This window comes from Vipera berus, assembly GCF_964194415.1.
Source record: "Vipera berus genome assembly, chromosome: 6".
NCBI classification, from domain to species: domain Eukaryota; kingdom Metazoa; phylum Chordata; class Lepidosauria; order Squamata; family Viperidae; genus Vipera; species Vipera berus.
Window position 1 is genome coordinate 90,626,981 of NC_138208.1, and position 17,890 is coordinate 90,644,870.

General features: G+C 48.6%; 1 protein-coding gene across 2 annotated transcripts in view; it reads left to right on the forward strand.

The window, feature by feature from the left end:
- The window catches only part of FLNC (filamin C), an 85,921-nt gene that overhangs the window by 10,423 nt on the left and 57,608 nt on the right, over positions 1–17,890 (forward strand). For both annotated transcript variants that reach the window (XM_081331453.1, XM_081331454.1), the window contains exons 2-3: positions 11,644–11,892; positions 17,063–17,160. In XM_081331453.1, the coding sequence (XP_081187579.1) occupies positions 11,644–11,892; positions 17,063–17,160 (347 nt within the window). The remainder of the gene's footprint in view (positions 1–11,643; positions 11,893–17,062; positions 17,161–17,890) is intronic.

Here is a 17,890-nt window from a genome sequence, read left to right on the forward strand (position 1 = left end):
TGGGTGCTTTGGAGGATAGGTGGACACACACAAACACACACACACAGACACCCCTCTTCTTTGGGGCAGCCCCTCAAATATTGGAGGACTGCTATCATGAACAGAATAATAGAATAGCAGTGTTGGGAGGGACCTTAGAGGTCTTCTAGTCCAGCCCCCTGTTCGAACAGGAGACCCTATAACATTTCAGACAAATGGTTGTCCAGCCTCTTCTTGAGAACCACCAGTGATGGTGGTTGATACCTGGTTGATACCTAGCATGCTGGCAGCAACCTGTGTCAACCGTCAGTGCCAGTCAATTTGAATGATCAGTTGACTGAGGTTCACGTCTAATGAATAATAATAATAAAGTTGGAAGGGACCTCGGAGGTCATGCGTTCAAGCCCCTGCTCAGGCGGAAAGCATTTGGCTGTCCAATCTCTTTTCGATTAGTTAACAGAATACCAGAGTTGGAAGGGAATGTTGAGGTCTTCTAGTCCAACCCCCTGATCGAGCAGGAGATCCTACACCCCGTTTCAGACAAATGGTTGTCCAGTCTCTCCTTGAGATCCTCCGGTGATGGAGCACCCACAACTTCTGGAGGCAAGGCCGTTCGACCGATTCATTGCTCTCACTGTCCGCAAGCGTCTCCTTAGTTCTGGGTTCAAATCCACTTTCTCCTGGGTTCGGAACGAGTCTTTAATCAAACACAGCTCGTGTGTGTGGGGGGGAAGAGCCCCCTTCCGACCTCTATGGGGGCAGATCCTCCGCAGAGAGACGGTGATCCCAGCTTTGAATGCCAGAATGCCACAAATTCTCTCCAGCTCAAATTTGGTCTCAGCTGTTCAGACGCTCCACCCACCCTTGTCTTGATGGAACCACGGTCTGGACAGGTGGGACAGCTCGCGGGGGGGGGGACATTCCTGCAGCTGAAGGATTCAACACCCCCTCCATGCCAGGTTTAACGCGGGATCTTTGGAAGGGGGGGAGGAAAGAGAATTGGAATTGCATCTGCTCTGACCCCTTTTGGAACGGGCTTTGATCAGGGTTTGCAGCCAGCCAATTTCTTAACTGTTTGAATTTTGTTTAATTCCCCCCCCCTTTCTATTCATACAGCTGGTCCCCAACTTACTAAAGTTTGTTTAGTGACCATTTGAAGTTATGACGGCGCTGGAAAAAGCGACTTATGATCGATTTTCACACTTAACGACCCTTGCAGCATCCCCAGGGATAGGCGATCAAAATTGACTCATATTTACAACCATTTCAGCATCCCGGGGGCTCATGCGACCCCCTTTGGCGACCTCCCGACAAGCAGGCAGTGAGGAAGCCATTGATCAGCTGCAGTGATTCGCTTAAGAACGGCGGCACGAAAGGTCGTCAAATGGGGCAAAACTCACTTAACCGAGGTCTTGCTTTGCCGGATAAATTTGGGGCTGAATTGCAGTCGTAAATCGACCGCGATATTGAAGCGTTTGAGTTTTCTTATTTTCTTATTTTATTTTTTTTTAGCTTTAATTTTGATTGGAAAAATTAAAATGCAGACTCCAAAAAAAAAAGAGCAAAACAAAAATTGGGGTTTTTTTAAATGCACTTTTTCAAACAAGCGTTCTTTTTTTTTACTTTTGTTTTTGTCAAAAGTTTTTTAAAAAATTTTTTTTTTAAGGGCAAACTCGCTTTGCTTCAGGGATGCCAGAGGCCGAACTGGGATAGGGGGAAAAATATATATATATTTGGGAAGAATGGAAGAACGATGGGTGACAAATAGGACTTGGGTGGGACTTGCGGAAGAATCGGGATTGACCGGAGAGAAGCCTGAGTTTTTTTGTGCTTCTTGCAACATCTCGTCAGGTGGGGTGCTTATGGGATATGTAGTAGGAGGAGAGATTTGGGTCTGTAAAAATTACAGGTAGCCCTTGGCTTATGCCCACAACTGCGCCCTAAATTGCTGTTGCTAAGTCAGACAGTCGTTAAGTGAGTTTTGCCCCGTTTTACGACCTCGTCTGCCACCGTTGTTAAGTGAATCACTGCCAGTGTTCAGCGAATCTGGCTTCCCCATTGATTTTGCTTGTCCAACGGTCACAAAAGGGGATCGTATGAGACTCCGGGGATAGTTCAACCGTCCTAAGTACATGCCAGTTGCCAGGCCTGCAAATTTTGATCACGCGACCCTGGGGATGCTGCAACGGTCATAAGTGTGAGAAATATCCCTGAGTCGCTTTTTTTTCCTGCACCGTTGTAACTCGGAACAGTCACTAAATGAAGGATTGTAAAGTTGAGGACCCACTTGTAGCTTTTTTCTTTCTTTTTTCTTTTTGACACCCCCCCCCCCTAAAATAAATGCGTGGATCGCTCGGAGGCCTCCTTCTGGTGTTAGCTTCCACTTTTTCACCAGTGTTCAGGTGACCTGTGTCTTTTGGAAGCTGTGAGCCTGGTTCTCGTTTGGGGGAGGCCCAGCATAGCCCTCATCTTCCCTCTCATTTCTCGCAAGTTAATCCATCCGTCGGAATTGAGCTGGAAGGGACCTTGGAGGTCTTCTAGTCCAGCCCCCTGCTCAAGCAGCAGACCCCCTACCATTTCAGACCAATGGCTGTCCAGTCTCTTCTTCAAAACCTCCAGGCATGGAGCGCCCAGAACTTCTGGAGGCAGGTAGTTCCACTGGTTAATTGTTGTAAGTGCCAGGAAATTCCTCCTTAATTCCAGGTTGCTTCTCTCCTCGGTGAGTTTGAGTTTACATCCGTTGTTTCTTGTCCTGCCTTCAGATGCTTTGAAGAATGGAGTAGAATTAGAATTAGAAATAGAAATAGAATAGAATAGAATAGAATAGAATAGAATAGAATAGAATAGAATAGAATAGAATAGAATAGAATAGAATAGAATAGAATAGAATAGGAATAGAATAGGAATAGAATAGGAATAGAATACAATAGACAATGGAATGGAGTAGAATAGAGTAGAGTAGAATAGAGCTGGAAGGGACCTTGGAGGTCATCTAGTCCAGCCCCCTGTTCATGCAGGAAACCCTATACCATTTCAGACAAATGGCTGTCCAGTCTCTTCTTCAAAACTTCCAGTGTTGAAGCACTCACCACTTCTGGAGGCAGGTTGTTCCACTGGTTAATTGTTCTAAGCGCCATGAAATTCCTCCTTAATTCCAGGTTGCTTCTCTCCTCGGTGAGTTTCCATCCATTGTTTCTTGTCCTGCCTTCAGGCGCTTTGGGAAATAAATTGACACCCCCCCACCCATCCTCTTTCTGGCAGCCCCTCAAATACTGGAACGCTGCTCCTTCCTTTCTCTGGACTGGCCCAGTCGAAATCCTGCAACCCTCCTTCATATGTTTTAGTCTCCAGGCCTTTAATCATCTCCAGGCAGCTGTGAGAACAGCAGCAATTTTTATTCCTGAAAGCAAAGAGATTTCCTTTAAGGGTCAGCTACACAGAAACGGGATACACCAGCAGACTTTTATAGGGGAGCTATGTGCTGATTGTGGGGTGACACTTGAGTTGTGTGTGTGTGTGTGTGTGTGTGTGTGTGTAGGTATGTTTATGTTTGTGAACATGCAGTTCCTCTGAGAGAGACCTAATTTAATTAACTCTGTGTATTATAATAATAATAATAATAATAATAATAATAATAATAATAATAATAATAATAATAATAATAATAATAATAATAGTAATGATGATGATGATGATGATGATGATGTAGTTGGAAGGGACTTTGGAGGTCATCTAGTCCAACCCTCTGCTCAGGCAGGAAACCCTAGACCATTTCGGGCCAATGGCTGTCCAGTCTCTTCTTAAAGACTTCCAGAGTTGGAGCATTCACCGCTTCTGGAGGCAGGTGGTTCCACTGGCGGTTTGCAGGCCTTATCCTTTGATACGCGGATTGGGTCTGGATAACGTGCTTGGAGGTTTGAGGAAGAGAGCCTAATCTTAGTTGGTTAACTTAATTTCAGGCTTGCCCGTCAGTTTCTCTAGCGGAGAGGCTGGTTCTCAGGCCTTTGTGGCTTCTCTCAATATTTCAAGGGAAGATGGAAACGGTAAGAAAAGAATAGAACATATTTGGATATATAAAACCTGAACCAAGCGGATTTTTTTTTTAACAGGTCGGGGGCAGTGCCCAATCCAGAAGGGCCGAAATGCTCCAGCCACGCTTTGCAGCCAGTAATCAGAGCAGGGATATTGTGCTGGTTAGGGATTAACTGTCCTGCCAGCTCATCCTCGGAGACAATCAGTGGCGGCCTCATTTCATGAGACCAAAATGGAAAGTGAGTCCCTGGATAATTTTTTTGCACTTTTTACGGGGGTGGCTGATGATTCTGCCTCCGGCTGCAAGGCTGCTCCAGGAAACTCTTGGGAAGAGAAACAGAGCAGAACTGACCAAAACTTTTTTTTTAAAGAATACTTTTTTTAAGAAAATAAAAGAAGCTTTTAGATAGATAGATAGATAGATAGATAGATAGATAGATAGATAGATAGATAGATAGATAGATAGATAGATATAGATATATATAGATATGTATATAGATATATATAGATGTGCAAATTATTCAAATTGCTAATAAAGAATTTGGGGAGGCTGAGATGATCATTTCGAACTCTTTATGTTCTCATCAGTCAGTCATACCCTTTATCTGAGATTCGAACCTGGGCTGATTATATATTAGGCAGTTGTTTTAACTTCCTGAGCCACAGGTTCTTTCTCTCTTTTTATTAGCTAGAAGGCAAGGCAAATATATGTTAAGTATTTGTCAAGGCTTTTTGAAAGCACCTTGCTAATTAACTCTTTCATTCCTGCTTTGGCCTGTCTCAAGGCTTATCCACAGGATATAGTCAACTATGACAGCTCATTATTTGTGCAAATTATTCAAATTGCTAATAAAGGGTATCTCAGATAAAGGGTATGACTGACTGATGAGAACATAAAGAGTTCGAAATGGCCATCTCAGCCTCCCCAAATTCTTTATTAGCAATTTGAATAATTTGCACAAATAATGAGCTGTCATAGTTGACTATATCCTGTGGATAAGCCTTGAGACAGGCCAAAGCAGGAATGAAAGAGTTAATTAGCAAGGTGCTTTCAAAAAGCCTCGACAAATACTTAATATATATAGATATATATAGATATATAGATAGATATAGATATAGATATATAGATATATAGATATAGATATATAGATATAGATATATAGATATAGATACCGTATATAGATATATAGATATATAGATATATACAAACTTCTTTTTTTTAGACAAAGTCCATTTTATAATACATATCCCAACTTCTTTTTTTCTAACACCAACCTTTTTTTCGTACTATCACATTATAAGGCCTTGCTTGGCAAGGCCACGCTTGGAACGCTACATCCAGTTTTGGTCGCCACGATATAAAAAAGATGTTGAGGCTCTAGAAAGAGTGCAGAGAAGAGCAACGAAGATGATCGGGGGACTGGAGGCTAAAACATATAAGGAAAGGCTGCTGGAATTGGGTAGGTCTAGTTCAGGGGTAGGCAACCTTGGCTCTTTTATGACTCGTGGACTTCAACTCCCAGAATTCCTGAGCCAGCATAGGTGGCTGGGAGTAGAAGTCCCCGAGTCATAAAAGAGCCAGGGTTGCCTACTGCTGGTCTAGTTTAATGAAAAGAAGGACTAGGGGGGACATGATAGCAGCATTCCAGTATTTGAGGGGCTGCCAGAAAGAAGAGGGGGGTCCAGCTATTCTCCAAAGACCCTGAAGGCAGGACAAGAAGCAACGGATCATGGAAACTCATCAAGCAGAGAAGCAACCAGGAAATAAGGAGAAATTTCCTGGCTGTGACAGCAATTAACCAGTGGAACTCCTTGCCTCCAGAAGTGGTGAACGCTCCAACACTGGAAATTTTTTAAGAAGAGACTGGACAGCCATTTGTCTGAAATGGAATAGGGTGTCCTGTCTGAGCAGCGGGTTGGACTAGATGACCTCCAAAGTCCCTTCCCACTTCTATGATTCTGTGTTCTACTTAGGAGAATTAAGGATTAATTTCCTGAGAATGAAAATAATTAACCAGTGGAACCACCTGCCTCCAGAAGCTGTGAATGCTCCAAGACTGGAGGTTTTCCGGAAGAGACTGGACAGCCATTTGTCCGGAATGGCATAGAGCTTCCTGCCTTGAGCAGAGGGTTGGACTAGATGACCTCCAAGGTCCCTTCCAGCTCTGTTGTTATTCTGTTACTCTGTAATTTGGGAAAACCTGATGTCTCTTACCTTTTGAAGGCTCACCTTCCAAACCAAACATTACTCGTGTGTGTTAATTCCTTTTATTGATTTATTTTTCGGATAGGGGGGAGAAAAACTTTGGAAAGGATCAAGTTAGTGAGGCTGCTTTGGTATTTTCCCTGAATTTGAAAATGTTTGGAAATGTCGCTCCTCTGAGAAGGGTTTGGGGTGTGTGGTTTTGTGTGTTTGTGTGTGTGTGTGTGTGTGTGTGTGTGTGTAGGGAGAAGAGAAAAAAAAATCTTCCCCGCCCTTTTTTCCATTTCCCTCAACATCTCTAGCTGTGTCACTAATCCTTGACTTACGTTCACAATTGGGTCCAACATTTCTGTCACTAAATGAAGTGTTGTGAATCGTGGACCACCCGCATCGGCTAACTGAACCGCTGCAGAGATTCCGTTAACAACGGTGCCAGGAAGAGTCGTAAAACGGGGCCAAACTCACTTAACAACTGTCCTACTTAGCTCAATTTTGGTTGTCAGGACTACCCCTCGCTGATCGATCGGATAGTCAGGGCAATGGAAAGACTCTCTCACCCTCTCCCTCTCCCTCCCTCCCTCTCCCTCCCCCTCCCCTCTCTCTCTCCCTCCCTCCCTCCCTCCCCTGCCCTTCCCTTCCTCTCCCTCCCTCCCCTCTCTCTCTCCTTCCCTCTCCCTCCCTCCCTTTCCCTCCCTTTCCCTCCCTCTCCCTCCCCCTCCCCCTCTCTCTCTTTCCCTCTCCCTCCCTCCCTCCCTCCCTCCCTCCCCTTCCCTCCCTCTCCCTCCCCCTCCCCCTCCCCCTCTCTCTCCTTCCCTCTCCCTCCCTCCCCTTCCCTCTCCCTCCCCCTCCCTCCCTCCCTCCCCTTCCCTCCTTCCCTCCCTCTCTCTCTCCCTCCCTCTCCCTCCCTCCCTCCCCTCCCCTTCCCTCTCTCCCTCTCCCTCCCTCCCTCCCCTCTCTCTCTACTTCCCTCCCTCCCTCTCCCTCCCTCCCCTTCCCTCCTTCCCTCCCTCTCTCTCTCCCTCCCTCTCCCTCCCTCCCTCCCCTCCCCTTCCCTCTCTCCCTCTCCCTCCCTCCCTCCCCTCTCTCTCTACTTCCCTCCCTCCCTCTCCCTCCTTCCCCTTTCCTCCTTCCCTCTCCCTCCCCTCTCTCTCTACTTCCCTCCCTCCCTCTCCCTCCTTCCCCTTCCCTCCTTCCCTCCCTCTCTCTCCCTCCCTCTCTCCCCCCTCCCTCCCCTCCTCTCTCTCACACACACACCTGAGACGAGAGGAAAAGGGACCGGGAGTCACCCATCAAAATGGACATTGGTGGGAACCCATCAAGCATCCCGGCTGCTGCAGCCAAAAGTCGGCCCAGGGGTGCCTCTGGGGCTGCCGTAGCCCCCACCCCAAATCTGGTGGGCGCCACGTTGGGGAAGGCCGTGTCTGTGCAGGGAGGCCTGGCTGGTGCGGCTAAGTTGACCTCCTGGGGGAGCCGAGAGGCGGCTCCACTTTCACTGGCCCTTTGCTGCCGCTTGACCTCAGTGCTCAGCTATGAAGGGTGGTGCGTGCCGGGTGTGTGTTTGTGTGTGTGTGTGTGTATGTGTATGTGTGCATGCGTGCGTGCGCCTGTGTTTGTGCATACAGAGGAGGAGGAGCGGGGGAGCTCCTCAGAATAAGTGAATTGCTCATTGCCGGGTTTTTCCTGGCTGCTGTGAGAGATAAATTCCGCTTCTTGGATCTCGAACAGGCATCGATCTGGACAGTTTCCAGCCGATCCTGGCAGATGTTCAGAAACTTCCCCCTTTCCCTCCCACCCCGACAACAATCCTGGTGCGTGCAGGCCCGAGATTTCTGTCACTCGGCGAAACCTGGGCCGAGGGAGTTTTTGCCTCACTTTACGACCTTTTCTCGCCACGGTTGCTAAGCGAATCACTGCCGTGCTTCAGTGAGGAACACGGTCGCTAAGCGAATCTGGCTTCCCCCTTGACTTTGCCGGCCAGGAGGTTGCGAAAGGGGATCACGTCACTCTCTCTCTCACACACACACACACAGACACCACATCCGTCATAAACATGAGTCAGTTGCCAAGCATCTGAATTTTGATCATGTGACCCCCGGGGTTCATAAGTGTGAAAAACGGTCGCAAGTCGCTTTTCTCAGGGCTGTCGTAACTCTGAACAGTCGCTAAATGGACTGTTGTAAGTCGAGGACGTCGTGTTGGTCCAGCGGCAACATTAGGGGCGACTGAGGCTTTGCTTCTAACCCACTTTTCCCCACTCTTGAGACTCCCCCCCCCTCCGCAACCAGGCTTTCGTGTCTGTGCAGAGCCCTGGAATCCGTCAAATGACGTTATGGATCATGCAGCGAAGAGAAAATGCTTTTTGAATGATCAGCCCGGCTCTCCCAGCCTTTTGGATTGGAGTCTGGCAGAGGGGTTTTCCCCAGGCAGTCCGGCTTGTGGGCCCCCTTTTTCCTGGTGGTCTTATGTACACGGTACCCTCTGAGGACGTGCAGAGCGTTTTCCCTGCACGCCCCGTTGCACATCTCCACTTTTTTAGACATGCAGTTGGAGGGATGAATGGCTTCTTTGTCGCCTGTGGGTCACCTAGCCAAGGGTTCAAGAGGGCTGACCCCACCCCTGGGATATTTATTCCCCATGTCACCCCACCTTCGTAGAGCCTTGGTGGAGCAGTGGGCTAATGCCTCCTTAAGTAACCCCAGCTGCCTGCAATTAGTGCAGGTTTGAGTCCCACCAGGCTCAAGGTTGACTCAGCCTTCCATCCTTCCCAGGTAGGTAAAATGAGGACCCAGATTGTTGGGGGCAATTAAGCTGACTTTGTAATAATGCCGCTTGGGGGTGTGTGTGAAAGCCCTAATAAGCAGGCATATACATAGAATGGAAGGCTATTGCTAAGCTTGTAAGCCGCCCTGAGTCTTCGGAGCAGGGCGGGATATAAATGGAATTAAAATTAAAAATTTAAAAAAAAATTCTCCCCTCCCCTTCTCCTTGCTCCTCTCCCCTCCCCTCCACTTCCCCTCCTCTCTTCTTTTTCCCCCTCCCTTCCCTTTTCCTGTTTCCTTCTATTCTCCTCCCCCTCCTCTCCTCTCCCCTTCCCTTCCCCTCCCCTCCTCTCCTCTTTCTCTTTCCTCCCTTCCCATGTTCCAAGGAGGCTGCAACTGTTGTAAAATACATCCCGCTTGCCATGGGCCCGTCAATGTAGTTTGAAATCCTTCCCCCCCCCCCAATGTCGTCGTAACTCCGAACCGTCGATCCACCGAAACGGCCGTAGGTCAGGGACTCCCGGTGCCGAATCCGGCAGGCTGCCCTCCAGATGGGGAGGCTCCCTTTTGTGTGTCTCTGTGTGCGTCTGGGGGGAGGTGAGGGGTGGGCTGCCTGGGCCTTGCAAAGCCGCCTCCCAACGCATCTGCAAGAAGCACAGCTGGATTTGCTCTGCCAAACAAACCTAGGTGCTCTTCTGCTCTTTCCTCCGGCCGGCCCGCTTTCTAGGTTGGGGGAAAGAGGAAATATTTACTCGACGCCGCAAACCGCCAAACACCCACAGCCACACCCGTGTCTGCTGGCATGAAAGCCAGACCGACACCTGCTCTCTTTGCTCCGTCCTGCCGGACGCTCCGATCCGGCCTCCTTTCCTGGCCCTCGGAGGCGTCCAGGCCTCGCAGCTGTCCCGGGCCAGGAGGGGGTGGGCGGGAGAGGAGAGGAGAGGATTTTGCAAGGAAGCCAAACATTGCAATCCCCGTGACCCCAGCACGCACCGCAACGGTCATCAGGGCGAATCGGTTGCCCAGCGTCTGAAGGTTGATCACGTGACCCCTGGGGAGGCTAGGGTGAAAAAGGGTCGTAAGTCAAATTTTGGGTTTTTTCTCAGTTGTAACTTGGGACGGTCTCTAAACGGACTGCGGTCAGTTGTAGAGACTGCCTATAGCCGACGTTCCTGGCAAACCTGGAGGCGTCCGTACGAAAGGGAGCTCCTGAGCATGTGCAAAGGGCCCTTCTGGCATCGCTGGGTGGTCCCCTGCCCCTCCCCAAGGGCTGGCTCTGAGGGGGGAGAGGAGGGCACGCCTTGAGAGGCTGGCCGACCCCAGGGAAATGGGGAAGGGTCTGGGGTCAGGAGACTCTTCTGCTCCCCCCGGGGGTCCCCTCCTGGCATCCTGTGTTGGAGGAGGGGGGGCTGTCGCCGTCTGCCTGGGCTGACCTCTGTAGCCCGTTTCCCTCCTGGGCGCGATCCAGGGGACCTTCCGCTGGACGTTTCAGTGGCTGCTTTTTGCCCCTGGCGAAGTTTGTGCCTGCGAAGGATGGGGGGGGGAGTGTTTGCATGCTTCGGGGTGTGTGTGTGTGTGTGTGTGTGGAAAGAGTAACCCCTTCCTCCCTCTGCCCCCCCTCAACACACTTCCCCCATTTTTTCTTGTTTCTTTTTGAGAAAACAAGCCCGATGCCAACTGTGGGCTTTGGGTCTTTCAGGGGAGTAAGCTTGGGAGTTAAAAATGTCGTATTGTGGAAAAGCCAAATCAATTTGTCTGTCTGTCTGTCTCTTATCATCTGTCTGTCTGCCTATCTATCTATCTCTGTTTATATCTATGTATCTATCTATCTATCTATCTATCTATCTATCTATCTATCTATCTATCTATCTATCTATCTATCTATCATCTATCATCTTCTGTATATCATCTATCTGTTTATATCTGTCTATTATCTTCCATATAACATCTTATCATATATCATCTATCATTGTCTATATATCATCTATCATGTATCATCTATATCTGTTTATATCTGTCTGTCTGTCTGTCTATCTATCTATCTATCTATCTATCTATCTATCTATCTATCTATCTATCTATCTATCTATCTATCTATCTCTATCTTACCATCTCTCTCTTATCATTTCTATCGATCCATCTTACCATCTCTTACCATCTCTCTCTTATCATATCTATCTTTCTATCTATCTATCTATCTATCTATCTATCTATCTATCTATCTATCTATCTATCTATCTATCTATCTATCTATCTATCATCTATCTATCTATCTATCTATCTATCTATCTATCTATCTATCTTCTATCTATCATCTATTATGTATCACCTATCTATATCTATCTGTTTATATCTGTCTGTCTGTCCGTCCATCTGTACCTGGCACTTTGGTAAATAAGTTGTGTTCCCCCCCCTCTTCTTCGTGGCAGCCCCTCGAATACCGGAAGCCTGCTACCTTGTCCCCCCCCCCCGGTCCTTCTTTTCCCTAGATTGGCCCTACCCAATTCCAGCCCCCGTCCTTGGTATGTTTCTGTCTCCCGGCCTTTGATCATCCTTGTGGCTCTTCTCTGCACTTTCCCCAAACTCTCCACCTCCTTTGTGTCGTGTGGGGACCCTTCTGGGCGTGGAGGGAAGGTCCTCACCGGTGCCCCTTCCGTTTCTGCCCCGCAGACAGCAAAGCCATCGTGGACGGCAACCTGAAGCTGATCCTGGGGCTGATCTGGACCCTCATCCTGCACTACTCCATCTCCATGCCCATGTGGGAGGACGAGGACGAGGACGACGCCAAGAAGCAGACGCCCAAGCAGCGTCTCCTGGGCTGGATCCAGAACAAAGTGCCGCAGCTGCCCATCACCAACTTCAACCGGGACTGGCAGGACGGCAAGGCCTTGGGAGCGCTGGTGGACAACTGCGCCCCAGGTGAGCCTGCGTGGGGGGGGCAGAGTGGACGGAGGGAGGGGAGGGAGACGCACTGGATGGAACTGGACGGCCTTGCTGGACCAGCCTTGGTGGAGCAGTGGGCTGATGCCTCCTTAAGTAACCCCAGCTGCCTGCCATTAGTGCAGGTTCGAGTCCCACCAGGCTCAAGGTTGACTCAGCCTTCCATCCTTCCCAGGTAGGTAAAATGAGGACCCAGATTGTTGGGGGCAATTAAGCTGACTTTGTAATAATGCCACTTGGGGTGTGTGTGAAAGCCCTAATAAGCAGGCATATACATAGAATGAAGGCTACTGCTAAGCTTGTAAGCTGCCCTGAGTCTTCGGAGAAGGGCGGGATATAAATGGAATTAAAATAATAATAACAAAAAAATAGTTGATCACATCTGGAGGGGTTTACAATATATTTAGCCCTAAATGATGTATCCATCCATCCAACTTGTCATCCATCCTTCCTTCCTTCCTTCCTTCCTTCCTTCCTTCCTTCCTTCCTTCCTTCCTTCCTTCCTTCCTTCCTTCCTTCCTTCCTTCCTCCCTTAACTTTTAAAATTTTCTGTTGCTAAGTGAGACAGTTATGTTACGATTTTTCCTGCCACAGTTACTAAGAGTGCCACCACAGTTATTAACTTAGTAACACGGTTGTGAAGTGAATTTGGCTTCCCCCATGGATTTGTCAGACGGTCGCAAAAGGAGACCACACGACCCTGGGATACTGCGACCGTCATAAATATGAGTCAGTTGGCAAGCATCTGAATGTAAATCAGGTGACCATGAGGACGCGGCAACAGTTGTCAGTGTGAAAAACGGACATTTTTTTTTACTGCTGTTGTAACTTTGAACAAGGGACGCGATGGCTCAGTGGGTTAGGACGCTGAGCTTGTCGATCTGAAGGTCGGCAGTTTGGCGGGTCGAATCCCGAGTGCCGCGTAGCAGAGTGAGCGCCTGTTACTCGTCCCAGCTTCTGCCAACCTAGCGGTTCGGAAGCACGTAAAAAATGCAAGTAGAAAAATAGGGACCACTCCGGTGGGAAGGTAACAGCGTTCCGTGCGCCTTTGGCGTCTAGTCATGCCGGCCACATGACCACGGAGACATCCTCGGACAAGCGCTGGCTCTTCGGCTTTGAAACGGAGATGAGCACCGGCCCCTAAAGTCGGAAACGACTAGCACGACTACCTTTAACTTTGAACAGCCATTAAACGAAGTGTTGTAAATTGAGGAATATCTGTATTCTAAGCTGCCCAGAGTTACCCTGGGGCAGCCAGTAAATTTATTTATATATGGGTGTGTGTGTGTGTGTGTGTGTGATTTTAAATATATAAATATTAAAATATTAATGGCTATTAAAATATTGACTATTAAAATATAACACTTTATAATCTAAATAGTTAACAAGCATTTAAAAACATATCTCCCTTGCTTCTCAGCTAACAAAGTGAGATAGAGTTTGTGGCCTAGAGGTTAAAACAACTGCCTAATGTGCAATCAGCCCAGGTTCAAATCTCAGAAGGGTATGGCTGACTGATGAAAACAAATAAGTTTGAAATGCATATCAGTCTCCCTTTAATTCTTTGTTAGCAATCTAAAAATTTACATATACATATACATATACATATATATATATATATATATATATGCAAATTATTCAAATTGCTAATAAAGAATTTGGGAGGCTAAGATGATCATTTCGAACTATTTATGTTCTCATCAGTTAGTCATACCCTTTATCTGAGATTCGAACCCGGGCTGATTGTATATCAGGGAGTGTTTTAACCTCCTGAGCCACAGGTTCTGTCTCTCTTATATTAGCTAGAAGGCAAGGCAAATGTATGTTTAAGTATTTGTCAAGGCTTTTTGAATGGACCTTGCTAATTAACTCTTTCATTCCTGTTTTGGCCCGGCTCAGGGCTTATCCACAGGAACTAGTCAACTTATGACAGCTCATTATTTGTGCAAATTATTCAAATTGCTAATAAAGAATTTGGGAGGCTAAGATGATCATTTCGAACTATTTATGTTCTCATCAGTTAGTCATACCCTTTATCTGAGATATATATATATGTAAATTTTTAGATTGCTAACAAAGAATTAAAGGGATACACACACACACACACACACACACACACACACACACACACACACACACACACACACACACACATACATATATATATATATATATATATATATATATATATATATATATATATGGAGAGAGAGAGAGAGACATGCACACACACACACACACACACACACTAACACAAATCAATCCTTCTTTTCCTTAACTTGGAAAAAAAAAAGAAAATTGATAAGAAAGGAACTTAATGGAAGCTTATAAAATCCCATTAGGTGGAAAATGCTGGAAGGGACCGGATGCTTCTTCGGTGACGTTAGAACGGCACTGACTGAAACACAGCCCAGGGAGATTTTTTTTAAAAAAAGTGGTGGTGGGGGGATATTTTTCTCTACACATCCAGGCAAGGATTTACATATCCCGCTCTGGAATTTGCTGACTTTGGGCTCTGTGGGTAGCCGTGGCTGAGATGATTTAAATCGCTATTTTTCACTTTTGACAACTTTAGGAAAGGTGGACTTCAACTCCCAGAATTCCCCAGCCAGCTGGAATTCTGGGAGTTGAAGTCCACCCCTCTTAAGCTTGTGAGAAACCCTGAATTTTCAACCGTAAGAGAGTCTTTAATTGCACAGAGCCGGGGGCCATTTTGACTTTTTTGACCTCAGGCCTCTCAGCTGCCCCTGAATAGGAGGCTTCCTTGCTGTCCTCCAGGCTGAGTTCACTTTTTTCTCCAGCTCCTTCTCCATTCCTTCTACAATGGGCAAGGATCTTTTTCCAATTTGTGACTTTCTTTTTTTTTAATCCAAGTTTCATCAGAGTTTCATTGCTGGTTTTCCAGGGACTTTGATGCGACTTTGCAACTTGTCTGTTTGTAAGAAAACCAGCCAGCTCAGAGAGCACCAAGGACCCCACAGTCCTCCTCCTCCTCCTCCTCCTCTCCACAACCCCCCCTCCCTTCTAACGCTGATGATGCTCCCTAGTTGGGTCGCGAAACATCTGCCCACAAAAACCACCCAGCTCAGAGACCCCCAAGGACCCCCCCAGTTCAACCCTGAGCTGCAAATAGTCTCTCCTGTTGAAACCTGCCAGGTTTGGGCCCAAAGCTGGTTCCTTGGGAGGAGGCCGCCCATCCCTCCATCCTGGTCTCGGCAAGCGGAAGCGTTCGGCCCCTCCGTCTCTTGCCTTTCGTTCGCTCTTCTGTCGTTTTCCTGCCCTCTCCTTCCTTCCTTCCTTCCTCTTTCTCCTTTCTTCCTCTCTCTTTTTCCCTCTTTCCTTCCTTCCTCTCTCTTTCACCTTCCTTCCTTTTTTCTCCTTCCTTCCTTCCTTCCTCACTTCCGCTCATCCCCATCTCCTTCCTTCCCTCCCTCCCTCCCTCCTTCCTTCCTTCCTTCCTTCCTTCCTTCCTTCCTTCCTTCCTTCCTTCCTTCCTTCCTTCCTCACTCCCTCTCATCCCCATCCCCTCCTTCCCTTCCTCCTTCCCTCCCTTCCTTCCCTCCCTCCCTCCCTCCTTCCTCCCTTCCTCACTCCCTCACATCCCCATCTCCTTCCTTCCTTCCCTCCCTCCCTCTTTCCTTCCTTCCCTCCCTCCCTCCTTCCTTCCTCCCTCCCTCTCATCCCCATCTCCTTCCCTCCTTCCTTTCTTCCCTTGCTCCCTCCTTCCCTCCCTTCCTTCCCTCCCTCCTTCCATCCATCATTCCTCTTTCTCCTTCCTTCCTTCCTTCCTTCCTTCCTTCCTTCCTTCCTTCCTTCCTTCCTTCCTTCCTTCCTTCCTTCCTTCCTTCCTTCCTTCCTTCCTTCCTTCCTTCCTCTCTTTTCGTCCTTCATCCCTCCCTCCTTCCCCCCTCTGGCTCCATGGGTGGCCGGCTTGGCTGGCGAGGACCTGCCCCTGCCCTTTGCAACCTAAACAATCTGGAAGCAGATTTATAGCGGGGGAGCATTTGCGCACACCGGGCCACGGACACACAAACACGAATTTGGAATGGTGGCCAAATTTGGGCATAACTCAGAGGCCTCACTGGATTGGGGGTGGGGGGGTTGGGGGGTGCCGGGAGACCCTGGCTAAAATGGAGCTGGTTTGCCCGCTTTTCTTCCAGCCCAGGAGGGGTCCTTGGGGGTTCAAAAAGTGTACCCCCCTTTTTTCCCCCCTTCTTGCAAGCCATGTCTCCCCGCTCGGATTGAGACTAACAGGAGGGCTGTGCAATTTGTCGGTTCACACAAAGGAGCCTCCCCCACCCCCTCCTGATCTCAGAGCTGTGAATCAGCCGGCTGGATTTCGGAGTAAGAGACTGGCACTCTGCCCATGTTCAGAGGCATCATCATCATTCCTGTGTCGGAGAGGAGGAAAACTCTTCTATCTTCCTTCCTTCCTTCCTTCCTTCCTTCCTTCCTTCCTTCCTTCCTTCCTTCCTTCCTTCCTTCCTTCCTTCCTTCCTTCCTTCTCTTTCTTTTCCTTCCTTCTCTCCCTCCCTCCCTCCTTCCTTTTCTCTTCCTTCCTTCCTTCCTTCCTTCCTTCCTTCCTTCCTTCCTTCCTTCCTTCCTTCCTTCCTTCCTTCCTTTTCTCATTCTCTCTTCACTTTCTCACTTCTCACTCTTTCTCTCTCTCCTTCCTTCCTTCCTTCCTTCCTCCCTCCCTTCTCTCTTCCCTCCCTCCTCTCCTCCCTCTTCCCTTTCCCTTCCCTCCCCTTCCCCTGCTTCGTCAAAGAAGCAGCTCACTTCATCAGCCAGTGGGAGAACCAAAGAAAATTTCCCTCTTGCATCCGGCCATTTATCGACTCAGGATGCAACCTACGTTTCCTCCCGACTTTTGTCCTGAACAACGACCCTGCAGGGTAGGCCGTGCTGAGAGAGGAGGGCTGGTTCCCCAGCCAGCCAACATCCAGGGCTGCGTCTGGATTTGAACCCAGAACCTAACCCCTGTCGCTTCTCTCGCACGCACCCAACTTCAAACCCGGGTCCCTGGCTGGCCGCATCCCGCGTCCTTGCAGAAGGGACCCCAGTTGGACCCCCCCTTCCCAGACGACATGGGGGGGCGTCTTTTGGATCTCTGTGCCCCCTCTGACTCTCTCTTTGCTTTCCCTCCCAGGCCTGTGCCCAGACTGGGAGACCTGGGACCCCAGGCAGCCGGTGGAGAACGCCCGCGAAGCCATGCAGCAAGCCGATGACTGGCTGGGGGTCCCTCAGGTACCCCTTGAAGATCGGGGTGGGGGGAGCCGGGGGGGGCGGGGGGGGCAGAAGATCCTGGCACCAGGAAGGGGAGCCTCCTTGGAAAAACCAACAGGGGCGAAGAAACACCAGCAGCAGAAGAAGGAATTAAAAAACAAATAATAGGCTGTGCTGAGACGGGCAGACTTGCTTTAAGGTTGAAGGAAGAAGAGGAAACAGAACATTTTCAGACTTGGGACCTATTTTAATCGATGGTTAGAGCGGGGTGGTGGTCTTCAAACGTGGCCCTTTTAGGGCTTGTGGACTTCAACTCCCAGAATTCCTCAGCCAGGCACACTGGCTGAGGAATTCTGGGAGTCGAAGTCCAGAACTTCAAACTTGGCCCTTTTAGGGCTTGTGGACTTCAACTCCCAGAATTCCTCAGCCAGGCGCACTGGCTGAGGAATTCTGGGAGTCGAAGTCCAGAACTTCAAACGTGGCCCTTTTAGGGCTTGTGGACTTCAACTCCCAGAATTCCTCAGCCAGGCGCACTGGCTGAGGAATTCTGGGAGTCGAAGTCCAGAACTTCAAACTTGGCCCTTTTAGGGCTTGTGGACTTCAACTCCCAGAATTCCTCAGCCAGGCGCACTGGCTGAGGAATTCTGGGAGTCGAAGTCCAGAACTTCAAACTTGGCCCTTTTAGGGCTTGTGGACTTCAACTCCCAGAATTCCTCAGCCAGGCACAAGTCCATGTGAAGTCCACAAGTCC